The sequence below is a fragment of the Sardina pilchardus genome, chromosome 4 (genome assembly GCF_963854185.1).
Source record: "Sardina pilchardus chromosome 4, fSarPil1.1, whole genome shotgun sequence".
Lineage (NCBI taxonomy): Eukaryota > Metazoa > Chordata > Actinopteri > Clupeiformes > Clupeidae > Sardina > Sardina pilchardus.
The window spans coordinates 14,419,243-14,436,330 of record NC_084997.1 but is presented as its reverse complement, the minus strand read 5'-3'; the positions used below and the strand labels follow the sequence as shown (position 1 = coordinate 14,436,330).

The following is a 17,088-nucleotide window of genomic DNA, read 5'->3' as shown; positions in this document are numbered from 1 at the left end:
GAGAGTTAATTTCCTGTTAACATGATTTTTTTCTTGTGGGGGTGCAGGCCCCTCCTAAACCATAGACTAGGAAAGCAAACATAATTCTTATGCTGCAATACCTCTTTATTTACAGTAAACTGTCTTCTCAATTACAGTAAAAAAAAAAAAAAAAAAAAACACAAAAAATCAAGCAATTTATGTGTATCAATGTTCTGAAAAGTTCTGAAAACAGAAGGCCTCGAACCAAACAGCTGGGGAGACTGACCATTTTGGCACCGAATCTGTAGACTGAATGACTAGTGAACAACATGATTCACACGCTAAAAATATCAATGGTCTTGACTTGTTATATTATTTAAGAAATATATGACGGCTAGTTTTGTTTTACAGTCTATGATTTACTCATACTCGGAGTAGGACTTCCGTTTCCAAATTTTCCGTTTTTCTCATGGCTTGAGTACTTGCATGGCTTTTCTCCCATAGAGTTTTGCTCCTCCTCTCTTTCCTCCACCGACCAGTGGCGGCTACAATCACTTCCTGTAGCAGAGAGCAATGATGGCGGTCACAAGCTTACGGCTTCTTTTGATAGCAAGTCGATAAATAGAGGCTATTTACCGGCTTTTTCATGGAGGCGAAGAAATCTTCCCTTCCAGTGAAAGCGGGACACGTTTAATTTATTGATATTCGTTCAAGTCCATAGTACTAGAGCTTCCTGACTCGTATTTTCGCTTTCAGACGCTTTATCTCGGCTTGTTATTTTAAAATGGCTCCGGTGCAGATTGGCGCTGATGGCCAACTGGTCCCAGCCGGGGGTCCGACTACAGCACCACAACCACCTCCCCCGGGTACACCGGCGACTCAAGGTGTTCGACTTAGCCTTCTCATCGAATTCCTTCTGCAGAGGACCTACCATGAAATCAACCTATTGGCTGAGCTGTAAGTAACATTAGCGGTTCCTTCAGTGAAGTTGGTTCACTTGAGGGAACACGCACGGCCGTGCTCACATTCATTGAATATTGTTAGCTAGCTGTGAGTTAACGTTAGCTTGATTGGTTGCCGACTCAGCTAGCCAGTGAGCTAACTCACTCAAAATAGTTGAAACTAACCTGTAGTCCTAAAAAGATACTACTCAATGATTGATAATTAAACAAACTGTTGTTGTAAAGTTATCGCGTGGCGTTTTTGACTCAAGTGTTGTACTAGCCACTCATGTTCATTGATTGAATGATAATGACATGCAATTATCTCATATGCAACAATATGGTAAGAATGTTGCTCGTTGATGAACACAGTTTTTTCTGTGCAATGTATTATATGACTTTTATAACGTTTATAGTCATTGATTTACTTCTTATATAGAAGATCTGTGTAATATCTAATCATCTACAATGGTATAATGTTGAGATGCTCAATATAAACGGATCTTTATTGTGAATGGTGCACAGCACATACATTTCATGTGATGGTAGAAATCAGTAGATGACAGATGAATGATGATGTCTAATTTAAGGTGTGGTATGTGGTGGTCAAGAAGGCATGCAGCAATTGACAATCATTCATGTCATGATGTTGTTTTTGAATATCTTTCCCCATGGTCTGCTGTGGCCTGCATTGCTAGGTTAGAAGTAACCCCTGTTCTCTGAGTTGTTCTGTGTCTAACATTTAAGTTAACAAACCTAAGTGCATTATCAGTGGAGTGATGTGGCCTACCAGGGGATAATTGCCTTTCTGCAGTGTGTCTGCATTATGGGGGTTGTGATTGGATTGTAAGTGGGAGTGTTGTTTACAGAGACCTTCAGCTTAACTGGAATTCAGGCCTGTTTGAAGTTCATTTAGGCAAATAGAGGAAGCATCACCTCAGTATTCACCCCGATAATGCTGTAGCCTAAGCATCGTATTCACCTTTCAATGAAGAATGTGTGTTTGTGGTCTTCATGTGAAAATGGTCCAGAACTGAATTTTGGCTTGGGTGTGTGTGTTATTGCCATGCTATGACTGCATTTTTCACATGTGTATTTCTACTGTGTTTTTATTTCATACAGTTTGCCCAGAAAAACAGACATGGAGAGGTGAGATGTGTGACACTCTCTGACATTTATGTGATCATTTCTTTGTATAGACAGTTCATTTTATTTATAATACATTGTTGTTATTGCACACAGGAAAATTGAGATTGTACAATTTGCAAGTCGCACCAGACAACTGTTCGTCAGGCTTCTTGCTCTAGTAAAATGGGCAAGCAATGCAGGGAAGGTGGAGAAATGTGCGGTACGTAAACCTTCATTGTCATTTCATGCAAGTATCTGTGAAATCTGATGATTGTACAGCACAGTTTCGTGCTTTTCGGCCTCGTCAGGGGAATGATTATAATGCTAGGACCCTTTTACATGTCAACAGATGATCTCCAGCTTCCTGGATCAGCAGGCCTTTCTGTTCGTAGACACGGCAGATCGCCTGGCATCATTGGCACGGGATGCCCTGGTGCACGCCCGTTTACCCAGCTTTGCCATACCCTTCGCCATTGATGTGCTGACCACGGGCTCCTACCCACGTCTGCCCACTTGCATCAGGGTGAGTAATATGGTGGTATATGATGTGGTAATGTGATGTGGTAATATCACACAGACACAGACACAGACACAAGCCAGTCTCTGGTTGTGCTCTCCCTACCTGTACTGCCTACTCTGTCTACTCTGCTACCAGTACTGTCCGATAAAGATGAAGCCACCCTGTTAATCATACAGTGATTGGTGTAATATAAGTACATTTAGTATGATAAGTTCATTAAATTAAAGTCTAGGTAATATTAGGTTTGTCAGTGTGTGGTGTGAGTGGATTTGCAAAGAGTCTCAGGCTGGCAGACAGGAGGCTTTGTCGAGGGACGCTTCACTAAGTCAGCCTGAGTGGGAGGCAGCAGGTGGAGTTTGCTTTAATTCATATTAATTAAGCTAATTAAAAAGTGTTGTCGTGACTCTTTGATGACTCGCTCTCTCTCTATAGCCCTTTCTATTTCTCTGTGTGACTCACAGTCTCTCTCTCTGTCTGCACCTCTCTCTCTCTCTCCCATGTCTCTGTCTCTGCCCTACTGATATCTCACCCACCATTTTCTCTCCTTCTGTCTTTCGCTTGCGCTCTCTCTCTCTCTCTCTCTCTCTCTCACTCTCTTTCTCTGTCTCACACTCTCTCTCTCTTGTCTGTTCATCCCACGCCACAGTGATGATTTTTTATATTGTCTCCCCTCTTTGATATTATTATTATTATTATTTTTATTATTATTTTCTGACTCTGTTCATAATCAAGCTGACTGCTGAAAAATACTTTAAATGCAGTGTGTCTGTCTTGATGTCTGTCTGTTGGTTCTCTCATCCTCAGGACAAGATCATTCCACCAGACCCCATCACTAAGGTGGAGAAGCAGACCACCCTGAACCAGCTCAACCAGATACTGCGGCATCGGCTGGTCACCACCGACCTGCCCCCTCAGCTAGCCAACCTCACCGTTGGTAAGCGCTTCGTCTTCATCACTTCCCACTCCCCTCATCTCATTTTACATTTTATAAATAATTTTTTTGAAATTTGCTGTAACATTTGGGATGAAGAAAAGGATTTCAGTGATGGTGCCCTTTAATGCTGTATCTTGTGACGTTAGTGAAAGATAAACTACATTTGTGTTGGCGCATCAGGAGTCGGATCAGCCCCAAAATTGGTTGGGTTTTTCTTTGGCCCATCGTGCACCTGTCATGAAAATTGGGCACTGCGTCTAGGTTTAGTGCAATTCTGGTTTCAAACAAACAAATGCTTCTTATTTGCAAACTACTCTTTAAGGTTGTTTAAAATCTGGATGTAGGTGGTTTGCTGTGTCCTCGTCCATGTTTCTGAATATGTATATGTGTTTGTAGCCAATGGGCGTGTGAAGTTCCGTGTGGAGGGGGAGTTTGAGGCCACGCTGACGGTGATGGGAGACGACCCCGACATTCCCTGGAGGCTCCTCAAGCTGGAGATCCTGGTGGAGGACAAGGAGACTGGAGGTGAGTGAGGATACACACACACACACACACACACACACACACACACACACACACACACACACACACCATGCTGTGGAAATGAAGAAACAGACAGGACAAACAAGAACCTTTTGGCATTTCATTTTTCTTCCAACCCAGCGACACGCCAGTCACCGCAGGTGGTCTTAGTCACCCACACCAACATGAAGCAGTAGGAGTGTTTTGGCTGTAGTTGTATAGCAATATGCTTGCTGCTGCCATGCTTGTTGCATTTTAATAGAGCAAAAGAGGACATTTAGGTTGCAGACCGTTTGCTCTTGGCTTGTGCTGTGTTTTCCTAACTTGGAATAGCTATTTCGAAACACTAGCTTTTGTAGGTGGTGACAACAGTAGAGTGGAATATGGTTCTCTTCAGAAATCAGCAAAACCTTTGGATTCTGTTGCAGTACCCCACTATGTTATGTTTAGGAGTACAGTATATCACAGATCTTTATGATATATAGATATTTAAGATATAGCTTTGATCCATTTGAACAGCTTTGGAGTCATCAGAGAAGTTGCTATACAGGGACCCTAGTCTAAACCCAGTCTCTCCACATGTGCTGCGTCAGTGAAAAAATATCAGGAGTGCATAGCCACCTGTTAATTATCCAGCACACGCCTGCATCTCCTGCCAGCTCCTGGCTCGCAGTACTCCTCGGATGCAGTACGATGCTCCGCACTGATGGCATTCCATCTGCTGCTACTTTTGAAATGACAGATGAATTCCGCAGAAGACGTAGATGATAATAGATGCTCAGTATTGATTTGTGTGTGAGTGTGTGTGTGTGTGTGTGTGTGTGTGTGTGTGTGTGTGTGTCTGTCTGTGTCCACCCTTGGGACTTGGGAGGCGGAGAGTGGCCGAGAGGAGGCCCAGTAATTACGAGCGCCTCTGATCACTGGAGCTCTGAAGAGCAAAGCTGCTGGTCGTCACACTGCTGTAATATTAATGTGTGATTAATGAGGCAGGCTGCAGCCGTCTCCTGCTGGCCAGCATGGCACTCCTCCAGAACCCAGAGACTACCAGCCAGGCCCTTTTCATCAGCAGAAGATCAGCTGCTCGTCACCACACACACACACACACACACACACACACACACACACACAAAGTCAGAAGAGAGTTATGGCTCTCTGAATGTTATCTGTTTACGCTTAGTTGTTTGCCTCATTGACTGTCGACAACACTGTTGTGTTGTAGTGATCACTTAATCATCTGTGGACTTAACGTTTGTAATTACTGTCCGTGCGTCCTCTTGTGTTTTCTATTTTGACCCTCTTTCTCTCTCTCTCTCTCTCTCCCTCTCTCTCTCTTTCTCTCTCTCTCACACATGCTTTTGTGCTCTCTGTTTCTCTCTCTCAGATGGCAAGAACCTTGTGCACAGCTTGCAGGTGAACTACATCCATGAGTTGGTTCAGTCACGTCTGTTCGCCGACGACAAGCCTCTACAGGACATGTACAACTGCTTGCGTATCCTTTTCTGAACCTCACTTTACCGTGTGTGTCTGTGTGTGTGTGTGTGTGTGTGTGTGTTTAAAAAGACACTGAGAGTAAGGGAAAGAGTTCATGATTGATAGGTAGACTAGAGAGAGACAGAGAGGATGATAGAAAGAAAAAGAAAGAGAGAGGGGTCAGGGGGTGCGTCAGGCTAATAGAGAGACATCTACGCAGGTGTCCACTGGAGACAGCTAGAGCGAGGCCGGCTGTAAAGAGAGATGGAACGCCAGAGTGACCGGATGGGCTGTGGTCCAGCACGGGGCTGCAGTAAGATCAGCCGCCGTATTGACCCACACTGCAGCGCCACTGGAATCAGCTGCAGTCACTGCATTCCAGAACATCCCCATTGGCCCTCTTGGCTTGGCAAGCCCTCCCCCTCCCCCTCCCCTTCTGACTCTTCATCTGCATAAAGCATTAAAAGGGAGCCAAAGGTGATCTGTCTTACAACTCTGGACTGTGCTGCCTGAGTGGGTCATGGAACAACTGCTGTAGTAGGACAGAGAGAGTTCAAAATGATTATTATTTAAAAATAGTAGCTGTTCAATGACACTTTTGGGAAATGCACCCCAGACACAGTCACAGTTTAGCATCACCTTGTCGCAGACGAGTCTCACCTGGCTTGCAGACAGCATCTACCAGCTCAGTATGGTGCTGTTAAAAGATGAGTGCTCTTACACATGTAACAGTGGTTGCACTAATGGCCTTGAGGCAGGTTTGAAGGGACTCTGAGGAGTGTTGAAATGTTCGTTGATGTTCTTTTACAAATTAAGCCGCAGTTAGTTACTGCCAAAACGGTGTGGATGAGAACTGAGGCTTTGGGTGGAGCAGGAGTTTTTTTTATTTTTTTAGTGGCTGGGTCGATAAGGGTGTACACACAGCATACACTCCCCTCTCTACTCCTCGTTCCCCTTCTCATGGTGGTCTAATTAAAAGCTCTGATGTGCCTCTTTGGTGCTGGCCTGTGAATTCTGATGAGCTGCTGCTGCTGCTGCTGCTGCTGCTGCCACCGCCGCCGTTGTTTTCGCTTCTCTGCACCGCGCTGTGCCTCCAGGGATGTGGAGACGCTTAAACGACTTTAGCAGCGGAAAGGAGAAGATCCCCCCGCCACCGCCATTGCGACTTCCTCCCTTTTAGTCCTGTGCTGTCTCAACGCACAATGGGTTTTGCTCAGTGAAGTGTTGAAAGGCCCAATCCAGGCAGTACTCTCTGGAACAGGGAAGAATACACTAAGCACGTTCTAGCACGCTCCAGTGTATTTAAGTGCTCTCTCGGTTGCTCTTCTGACAATGTTTAATGAATGAATGTCACTTTTTACGGGTAGCTCAACGCTCGACAATACATTGTTAGCGGTGGTGTTTCCGAAGCAAGTCTCTCACATGTTTGTTCGGTTCTCCACTGTCTGAGATCCAGCTTTGTCGCCACTGTCTTGCGTTCTTATTGAGACGGCTAGAGGTAGGTCTAATCGGTCCGGCCGTCACCACCAGTACCATCCTTGACCCCCGGTCGCTCAGACTCGTTCTGCTTGTCGCTCCAGCTGGAGGTGCTCCACTCGCAGACGCTGATGCTGGTGCGCGAGCGCTGGGGCGACCTGGTGCAGGTGGAGCGCTACATGCCCGCCAAGTACCTCATCCTCTCCGTCTGGAAGTAAGGAACCGCACCGCCACCACACTGACCTAACCATCAGAATAGTTATAACTCTTTTGGCGGTCAATTCGGCATCCTGTTTGTAGTATGCTCTGAGGATGGGTCAATAAAAATGTTAATAATAATAATGATATATATAAAAGAAACGTTATAACTCACACTGACTAACACGGACTAGCATGGAATATTAATGATATTTTTTTTTATATATTAATGACATTTATATGTAGAACTCGATAACTTATCTGTTTTAACACCTATTGAAAGCTAGTTTGTGTAGGTGTTTGACGACAATGTCGACATTCATCACAAAGCTCATTTCTTTTTTCCCCCTCACCTCTGTCCTCAGCCAACAGATTCTGGGCCGAAAGACTGGCACTGCTTCGGTGCACAAGGTCCACATTAAGATCGACGAGACTGACGGATCCAAGCCATTACAGATATCCCATGAGCCCCCTCTGCCCGCCTGCGACTCCAAATTAATGGAGAGAGCCATGAAGGTGAGCGCACAAATCATCACAATGACTCAACACGAGTCAAGACCTTCAGCCAGCTCTGACAAAATATGGCCGGAGTCAGTCCGGCGACGGAAGTGGACTGCTGTTGCAGTTTTGTGTACGCTCAGACAGGAGTACCGACCGTTCTGATGCTCGTGAAAGTCACCTTAGGTGTTTCATCAAGTTCATAAATCAGAAAGTGGAGGTATTGGAGAGGCATTGTGCTTGTAGGCAGTGAGTCAACTGGTTTACATTTAGATTTGATTTGTATTGAGTGGAATCTTGACTTGGACAACTATTGTGCTGAATGTGGAGTTTCTCAAATCTGAATATCTTCTGTGTGGCACCTGTTGTTATTGTTGTATTCCATATTACTTATTGCCAGCTGTTCTTAAAGTGATATGGATTTTTTCTTCTCCATATCTGCAGATTGATCACCTTTCAGTGGAGAAGCTTTTGATTGACAGTGTTCACGCACGCTCCCATCAGAAGCTCCAGGAGCTCAAAGCCATACTGAAGGGAAATAACCCCAGTGACAACTGTAAGTCCTGTGTTATCTACACATACACACACACACACACAGACAACACCAACCTCACACATAGACAGAGATACACATTCAGATAGATGTTTAAATCAACTTTAAATGGAAGGGAAATAACCCAATAACCCAATAACCCAACTGTGAGTTCTTCAATCTATAGATGCACACACACACGCACACACATGCACGCACAGCACAGATCTCACAAATAGGCATATAAACCTGCACACCCACTCGTATCACACATCTGAATGTCCGTACATGATTACATCTATTATTGATGTATGCTTACTGTTGGACACTTACTGCTAGGGATGTATTGATACCCGTACCTGCATCAGCTGTTAGGATGCTGTGGTCATATTCTCGTCTTCGAGTTCTCAGATACCACGCACCAGTAACCCTTAATGGCACCATTTCGCCTAAAGCATAGTAGCATAGCCAGTACCTTTTACTTTCTTCTCATGAAATCGGATTCATCTTGCAAAAATAATCCCAAGAAATAAGAAAACAAAACCTGCTTTCCAATTCATTGTATTTTTATGATTACTATTTTTAGTATTATTAGTATCGGTACTCAGTATTATTGGCATGGCAATTGCACAAATGTAAATACTCAGTTTGAAAATAATGGGGCATAACTACTTATTGCATAATCCTTTTCATTTCCACACACATATCCACAGATACACGCACACACATAATCTCATACACATCTTTTGAAAAAACGGCAGGAATAAATCTGTGGATGTGTTTTGGTTGATCTGTGTCAATGTGTCATGAGTGTGTTGGTTGACCTGTGTAAATGTGATGTGTGTTTTGGTTGAGCTGTGTGATGATTGTGTTTCGGTTGATCTGTGTGATGAGTGTGTTTTGGTTGATCTGTATTTGATGAGTGTGTTTTGGTTGACTTGTGTGATGAGTGTGTTTTGGTTTATCTGTATGTGATGATGAGTGTGTTTTGGTTGAGCTGTGTGATGTGTTTTGGTTGAGCTGTGTGATGATGTGTTTTGGTTGAGCTGTGTGATGATGTGTTTTGGTTGAGCAGTGTGATGATGTGTTTTGGTTGAGCTGTGTGATGAGTGTGTTTTGGTTGAACTGTATGTGATGAGTGTGTTTTGGTTGATCTGTGTGATGAGTGTGTTTTGGTTGAGCTGTGTGATGATGTGTTTTGGTTGATCTGTGTGATGATGAGTTTTGGTTGAGCTGTGTGGTGATGTGTTTTGGTTGAGCTGTGTGATGATGTGTTTTGGTTGACCCGTATGTGATGAGTGTGTTTTGGTTGAGCTGTGTGATGAGTTTTGGTTGATCTGTATGTGATGATGTGTTTTGGTTGATCTGTATGTGATGATGTGTTTTGGTTGAGCAGTGTGATGTGTTTTGGTTGAGCTGTGTGATGATGTGTGTTGGTTGATCTGTATGTGATGAGTGTGTTTCGTTTGATCTGTATGTGATGAGTGTGTTTCGGTTGATCTGTGTGATGAGTGTGTTTCGGTTGATTTGTGTGATGAGTGTGTGTTGGTTGATCTGTGTGTGATGATGTGTTTTGGTTGATCTGTGTGATGAGTGTGTTTTGGTTGATCTGTATGTGATAAGTGTGCTTTGGTTGATCTGTGTGATGAGTGTGTTTTGTTTGAGCTGTGTGATGAGTAGGCCTGTCACGATAACAAATTTTGCTGGACGATAAATTCTGCCAGAAATTATTGCGATAAACGATAATATTGCCGTTCTGAGATAATTTTTATCTAATATAATGATAATGGCATAATAATGCAGGGACACCTTTTCAAAGATCAATAACTTGTATCTCTAAAGAATAAGGAACTGGAATGGGAAGACATTTTTAAATATCCACAATAAATGAACAAAACAGCCAAAAACAATAAATACAATGGACTCTCAGTCTCTAAGACTCTGTTTAAGGGCCAGCAAATTAAAACGTGACATGCAACAGGGGGCGTGTAGAGTGACAGTTGCTAAGCCTTATGCACGGAACTTGTCATCATAGCTGATCAATTAGGCCTACGCAGTCAGCTAAACATTTGAAACTTGCGCAAAACGGCATGAACCCAGCATCTGCACGTCACATAAAACACAAATTGAAGCAATAAGTTGGTCATCGGATAATCCTACTGCAAAGCCTTTTCATAGTTATGCTACGTTTATGACATATAACGTTGATTACGAACACATTTCACCACAGCTGACAATTAGCTTACGACATTTTAACCGGAGCTGCTGGCTGTTTTGGCTGATTCTTGAGCTCTCAGCGGAGTGCAGACTTTGCGGAGTGTGTCTTTATCAGATGATGAAAAAACGTAGCTTATAAGCATGATTTTCTGAACTGCATTATCACTATTTTTACCCCCATACCTGTCAAGCTACAACAGAAAGCCTCTTCAGTGTGCTTAGGCCAATCGCCAAAGCCTCGTCTAGCCTGTTAATCAAATGAATGTAAGAAAGTAAAATTGTCCGTCATGTTATTGAAAGATAGGCTACATGTCTGACAACTGACTGACATGAGGGTTCACTCCTCGTTAGGCTGCGCTAAAGGAAGCACCGTGGTTAGGCCTATCCTCTCTTTCGTAGAGAGAGAGAGAGAGAGAGAGAGAGAAAGAGAGAGAGAGAGAGAGAGCGAGAAGAAAAACAATCAAGCATGAAAATGGAAATTATCGCGGCCGGAAAAGTTATCGAGCTCATTTTTTTTATCGTGCGATTTATTGATTTATTGAATATCGCGACAGGCCTAGTGATGAGTGTTGGTTGATCTGTGTGATGATGTGTTTTGGTTGAGGTGTGTGATGATGTGTTTTGGTTGAGCTGTGTGATGATGTGTTTTGGTTGAGCTGTGTGATGATGTGTTTTGGTTGAGCTGTGTGATGATGTGTTTTGGTTGAGCTGTGTGATGATGTGTTTTGGTTGAGGTGTGTGATGATGTGTTTTGGTTGATCTGTGTCCCTCCAGCGTTTATTGAGACGGCCCTGCCCACGCTCGTCATCCCCATCCTGGAGCCCTGCGGCCGATCAGAGTGTCTCCACATATTTGTCGATTTGCACTCCGGAATGTTCCAGCCAATGCTCTACGGACTCGGTAAGTCGACGCAAATTAGCCAATCAATTTTTTTTTGTCCAGGATGTGTTTGTACCACTCTGTCAAATTTGCTAGCAAATAACAAAGAGCAGCTCTATTCATGATCAACTCGAGATGGTTGTTTCTTTTTGTCATTGACTGATCAGCTCTTTTACTGCTCTTCTCTACTCCAGATCAGCCCATGCTGGATGACATCGAGAAGACCATCAATGATGACATGAAGCGCATCCTCACTTGGCTTCAGCAGCTCAAGTAAACACACACACACACACACACACACACAGGCGTTATTTCACTGTCCAGTGCTTTTATTTCTAATTGACCCTTCCAGAAGTCCCGCCCTCCATAGTTACTGTTGCTACGCCTGTCAAACTTTCGCACCTTGCCCGTCTATTACAATGGAGGAGACACGGGATTTTTTAAACAAATGTAATTCACAAAGACATCGCACCACACTGAAAGCTCATATTTGGTCACTAGCGAGCTACATCTGTCCTCTGTCAACTACAGTTGCATTTTCAGCTCTGAACAAAACCGTTCATGAGTTATTTAAGCAAAAGTCGAAGGTACGCGTTGTTTTCGATGGTTCCTCCAGGCTAGTACGAATGAAACGGGCGGGGGACAAAACTAGCATAACGTTTTAAGCTATACTTCCATAACGTCAATATTTGACAACATAACATGATTGGTACTTCAACTAGGTATTATTTTAGACAGAATTGCTGACGGGCTATACATACGTCTCGTTGAATGTCTGTTAAGAACTTTTTGCCGCCATCGTGAAACGTATCTCGCGGTTATGGAAATATCACGCAATATGCAAAATTTAAAGTTAGAAAAATACGTATTTCAAACTATATCATGTCTTTATAGTTCAACATGTTATTTCACCGTGATTTCACGTGTTTGGGGGCACCACACATCCAAATAAATGCCCTTAATGGCCCACAGGCTATGCAGTCTCCATAGGTTAACATGGCAAAAACTCGAAAGCTTGCCAGGCTTTGCTTGCCTAGTTACGGGTTGCTAAGCCACGATTGGCCTGTGGCGGTTTTAGGGCGTGGCTCTGGAAGGGTCAATTGAGCAAAAAAAGGTGTGCAGTCATTCCCAAGGGAGAAGGCTAAATTCAGCCTTCTGGCCCACGCTTGTTCTCCTGAATGTCCCCATGTCCGCTCATCCACAAGGTGTTATTATTGAATTCGCAGCCTTAATGTGTGGCAGCCATTTTATTCTGAAGGGCCCATTTATCTCCTCTTTATTTCTTGCTCATTTGAAAGTTAGTCAGTGTGTAAAATTGTTCCGGTGCGCTGACATTTCCAAAGTGCCTCCGGCCCCAAGAATAGATTGATTCAGCCAGTATGACACCAGTAGTCCTGACAGGTGGTAATCTTTGATTAAAGTCTAGCACCTGCACAGGCCCATCCTAAATAGAACGAGCGCTTTTTCACTGCTGGACGTTAAAACGTTCCAAAGGGGCAAGCGACCTCTCTTCACGCCCGTTAGGCTAGTCGTGTGTGTGTGTGTGTGTGTGTGTGTGTGTGTGTGTGTGTGTGTGTGTGTGTGTGTGTGTGTGTGTGTGTGTGTGTGTGTGTGTGTGTGTGTGTGTGTGTGTGTGTGTGTGTGTGTGTGCGCGCATTTCAGCAGCTGTAGTTATGATGGAGAATATCTGCAGTCTCAGTCTGTATGCTTGGATGCTTAAGTGTTGATTAGATTTGCCTGTAATCGATACTGATACCTTGTATATGTATGAACATGCGTGTGTGTGTGTGTGTGTGTTCAGGTTCTGGTTGGGGGAGCAGCGGTGTAAGCAGTCTGTGAAGCACCTCCCTACCCTGTGCTCAGACACACTCCACTTGTCAAACGCCGCCAATCATCCAGCAGGCAGCCTATCGAAACACAAACTCTTCATCAAGATGACCCGCCTTTTTCAGTATTACATAGTAAGCAATTCATTAATGTTGAGTTACAATGTGTTGCATACACAGAACTGAAAAAATATTTGGACACTTTGCTTTGTTTTCAGCTGATCTTTCATAGTAATAACAATTTCAACAGCAGTATAAAGACCATAGACATGTCTAGTAGTAATTTAGCTGTAACCTGTCTAAGTGTCCCTGGTGATTAGTGTGTATGCGTATGCGTGCGCGTAATGATTGTCCTCTGTGCTCAACCTGATCATGAGAACTCCCTGACCCATGTCTCTCTGCTGCCCCTGTCAGGTGGTGGAGATGTTTGACGTGCCCGGCTGCCCCACGGAGTTGGAGTACAAGTATTACTTCCTGTCGGTGGGCCAGGAGGACAGCAATGAGGACGGGCTGCCCTGTGCCCAGCTGCTGCAGCAGTTCAAGCCCAACCTGGAGGAGCTGGCTCAGGACCTCTCCTCCAGCAGAGCACTGCGGCCAGGCACCAAGCGGAAAGTAGGTGGACCAGAGGCTTTACACATAGGGCCATCCTCACACACACACATACCCACACACACACACACACACACACACACACACACACACACACACACACACACACACACACACACACACACACACACACACACACATACACCATGGCTTGCTTTAGAATTTAGTATCTCATTAGTGTCTGGCACCAAGAGGACATTTTCTGTGAAGTTTATTTGAGAATATGTACTGTAATAGCAGACATACTGTTCCTTGAAGATGTTAAACTTTAGTGAGGCCACCATCACCAGCATCTTCTCGTCAGTATATTACACAAAGAGGAAAATCCTCACTTCTTACACAGATATTGATGTGAGTGGGCACACACACACACACACACTCTCACACACACTCACACACTTATGAAACTGGCTGTAAAACTCATTTGAATCTTAGCTAACAGCAAACCAAACTCTTGTGAAGGTGTTGATCGTTAATGATGTGTGAATGTTGCTTAGTGGGCTGCTAACGCCTCAGTCTTTGGCCAGGAATAAAGGAGATCTGTGGTTTGGATTTTCTCGTGCTGTCATCACCAGTCCTGTCTGCGCCCTCCAAAGTGTTTAAATGTTTCTGCAGTTCTGGTGGAGAGAGCAGCATTAAGTAGCTCTAAATGTGTTGTGGTGTTTCTGCGTGTGTGTGTGCGTGTGTGTGTGACAGCTGTCGGGGGAGCAGGGAGCTATCGAGCCTAAGAAGCCCAAGCGCTCTGGGGAGATGTGCGCCTTCAACAAGGAGCTGGCCCATCTGGTGGCCATGTGTGACACCAACATGCCACTCATCGGCCTGCGCTGCGAGGTGAGGCCACTGTGTGTGTGTGTGTGTGAGTGTGATACCAGGTCTGTCCTTTAACACAGATCTAGGATGTAGCCCATCTTCAGATCAATGAAGCAAATGAGACATGAGTGAGACACTTTCTAATTGTCACGGTTATTATTATTATTATTATTGGCTCTCCTGACTGTTTCCTGCATCCTGCCCTCAGCTGTATGCGTAATATCCTGATTAGATCATGACAAATGAGCCAATGAATCTTCTAAAATCCAAATTAAGCAAATCAGTCATCGCTCACAGGTCACTCTATCCTTGTGATTTAAGGGTTATACTGTAGTCTAGTGTGTGTGTGTAGCACAGTTGTTACTGATGTTTGTCGTATGCGCTGGCTTTACGGAGTGTGTCTTGTGTTCCACTCTCTCAGCTGACCAACATGGAGGTTCCCCATCAGGGCGTTCAGGTGGAAGGAGACGGCTGCAGTCATGCCATCCGCATCCTCAAGTGAGTCTGCGAGGCACACGGTGGCCTGGCTTCATCTCAGTCACACAATGTCTCTGAATTCATTAGATTAGAGAAAGCTTCAAGTCAAGGAATCCATACATTTATAGATTAAATGAAGACACTCGTCAACAAGTTGGAAATAGACTTTAAATCTAACACAATATACAACAGATATCTTAACACCTGAGGTCAACTTCAAAATACCAATACAAGCTTAAAAAAAAACATTTAAATGTTGAAATTTGTTTTAAATTTACAAAAAAAACAACAATGTTTTGTTCTTAGGGTTCCTCCCAGCAAAGGAGTGTGTGAAGAGACCCGGAAGGCTCTAGACCGCTCTCTGCTGGACTGCACCTTCAGGCTGCAGGGCCGCAACAACCGCACCTGGGTGGCCGAGCTCGTCTTCTCCAACTGCCCCCTGACCAGCACCTCCATCAAAGAGCAGAGTACGCATCAGCCCTCACTTTCCCACCATGCTTTACCCCTACCGTAATTTCCCAACTGTTAGTCGCAGCGTATAGATTGATACGTATGATTTGCAACATTTCTTCAGTTATGAGGTTAATACACAAGTGCAGTCAATGTGCTATTAATGTGGTTTTGTTTCTTTTAACTTGCATGCAACACTGTCATGCGGCTTATACACAATGCGGCTAATACACAGGAAATTACTGTACTTCAACTCTTACACCTCTGGGCCATTAATGGCCATTTATCTGGTCAGGAATTACCGGGAGAGATGTGGCACGATCGCACTGCAAGGCAACTTGTGAAAACAAAACAGCTTTTAGAATTGATGGTTGACATTTCCTTGTGAGAGTTCCAAGACAAATAATTGAATATTCAGAAAGGTTGTTTTCCAAGTGGTTGTCACACCTGGTTGCAAGGCTTTGACAGCTGTTTGCTTCTCATCAAGTTGTCAAGCCGCGGCAGGATGTGATATCACACTGATTGGACAAATGTAACTTTTTTTTTTTGGATTGCCCCTGCTCTCCTGTGCTTCCAGCCTTGTGCACCTTGTTTTAGCTCTGCTGGGCTGATATTTCCCTGGGAAATACCCAAGTGTTTCTCAGTCATTCACACCTCCAACACAACCTTTCTGTCCTTGGGTGCCTCTCAACAGCTCTCCTCGATCCCCGATGTTCGATCCTCGATCCTCGAGGGTTGTTCTCACTGATCTATAACTAACACTGGATAGACTATCCCACTGTTGCCGCCCCATCAGTGAGGACAAGGATCGAGGAAGGAAGGGAGGGTGTATAAAAGACCAAATGAGGGGCACCCCTTGTCTACTCTCACTGTCTTAAGCAGTCCTATAAAACCTAAAAACCCATGGGCTTACTGCTGAGCCTCTGCTCAAACAGTCATGTAAAACAGGTGCTCCTCTTGTGGTTTGGCAGAAGATCTCTTCAACGCATTAGTCAGGGACATAAAGACGGAGGGTTTAGTGTCTTTGACCAGTTGTGACTCGTTTGCACAACTGACTCAACTGGTGCTTCTTATCCATCTACATTCTGTGGTTGATTTGAATGAAGACTCTATGCTCTGGGGGCATACTGCACTAGCAGTAGTATGATTTTGACCTTTAAAAGGTGTGGGGGTTTTTGAACATTGTAACATAAGATTCCATTCCGCAAAAATTAATTCAGTGAACCCAGATATTCTTTAGAACGTTCGTTTTCCAACATTCCCGTCACACCGGTGTGGTGGTACATCTTTTAAGGTACACAGGTGTTCATATATTCATGTGTGTGTGTGTGTGTTTGTCCACAGCGTCAACGCGACATGTCTACCTGACCTATGAGAACCCACTGTCGGAGCCGGTGGGGGGGCGCAAAGTGGTGGAGATGTTCCTGAATGACTGGAACAGCGTTAGCCAGCTCTATGAGTGTGTGCTGGAGTTCTCCCGCTGCCTGTCAGGTATGTGTGTGTGCATGTGAGAGAGAGCGTGAGTTAGGTGAGTGTGTGTGTGTGTGTGTGTGTGTGAACCCTTGTCCTCAGGCTTCATACTTTTGTGTGCGTTTGCTCACTCTGAATACCTAGTGTGTTGAAGTTCCCACGCTATGTGT

The 17,088-nt window shown here is 44.3% G+C and overlaps 1 protein-coding gene across 2 annotated transcripts in view; it reads left to right on the top strand.

Annotated features, from left to right (window-relative positions):
- The first annotated feature begins 522 nt into the window (after positions 1 to 522).
- med14 (mediator complex subunit 14) overlaps positions 523 to 17,088 on the top strand; it is a 30,215-nt gene continuing 13,649 nt past the window's right edge. For both annotated transcript variants that reach the window (XM_062534247.1, XM_062534246.1), the window contains exons 1-18: positions 523 to 918; positions 2,025 to 2,051; positions 2,145 to 2,250; positions 2,380 to 2,553; positions 3,355 to 3,484; positions 3,881 to 4,009; positions 5,388 to 5,495; positions 7,034 to 7,166; positions 7,516 to 7,666; positions 8,093 to 8,204; positions 11,172 to 11,297; positions 11,471 to 11,549; positions 13,078 to 13,237; positions 13,517 to 13,714; positions 14,408 to 14,542; positions 14,943 to 15,019; positions 15,305 to 15,465; positions 16,793 to 16,939. In XM_062534247.1, the coding sequence (XP_062390231.1) occupies positions 746 to 918; positions 2,025 to 2,051; positions 2,145 to 2,250; positions 2,380 to 2,553; positions 3,355 to 3,484; positions 3,881 to 4,009; positions 5,388 to 5,495; positions 7,034 to 7,166; positions 7,516 to 7,666; positions 8,093 to 8,204; positions 11,172 to 11,297; positions 11,471 to 11,549; positions 13,078 to 13,237; positions 13,517 to 13,714; positions 14,408 to 14,542; positions 14,943 to 15,019; positions 15,305 to 15,465; positions 16,793 to 16,939 (2,326 nt within the window). In that variant the 5' untranslated portion in view covers positions 523 to 745. The remainder of the gene's footprint in view (positions 919 to 2,024; positions 2,052 to 2,144; positions 2,251 to 2,379; positions 2,554 to 3,354; positions 3,485 to 3,880; positions 4,010 to 5,387; positions 5,496 to 7,033; positions 7,167 to 7,515; positions 7,667 to 8,092; positions 8,205 to 11,171; positions 11,298 to 11,470; positions 11,550 to 13,077; positions 13,238 to 13,516; positions 13,715 to 14,407; positions 14,543 to 14,942; positions 15,020 to 15,304; positions 15,466 to 16,792; positions 16,940 to 17,088) is intronic.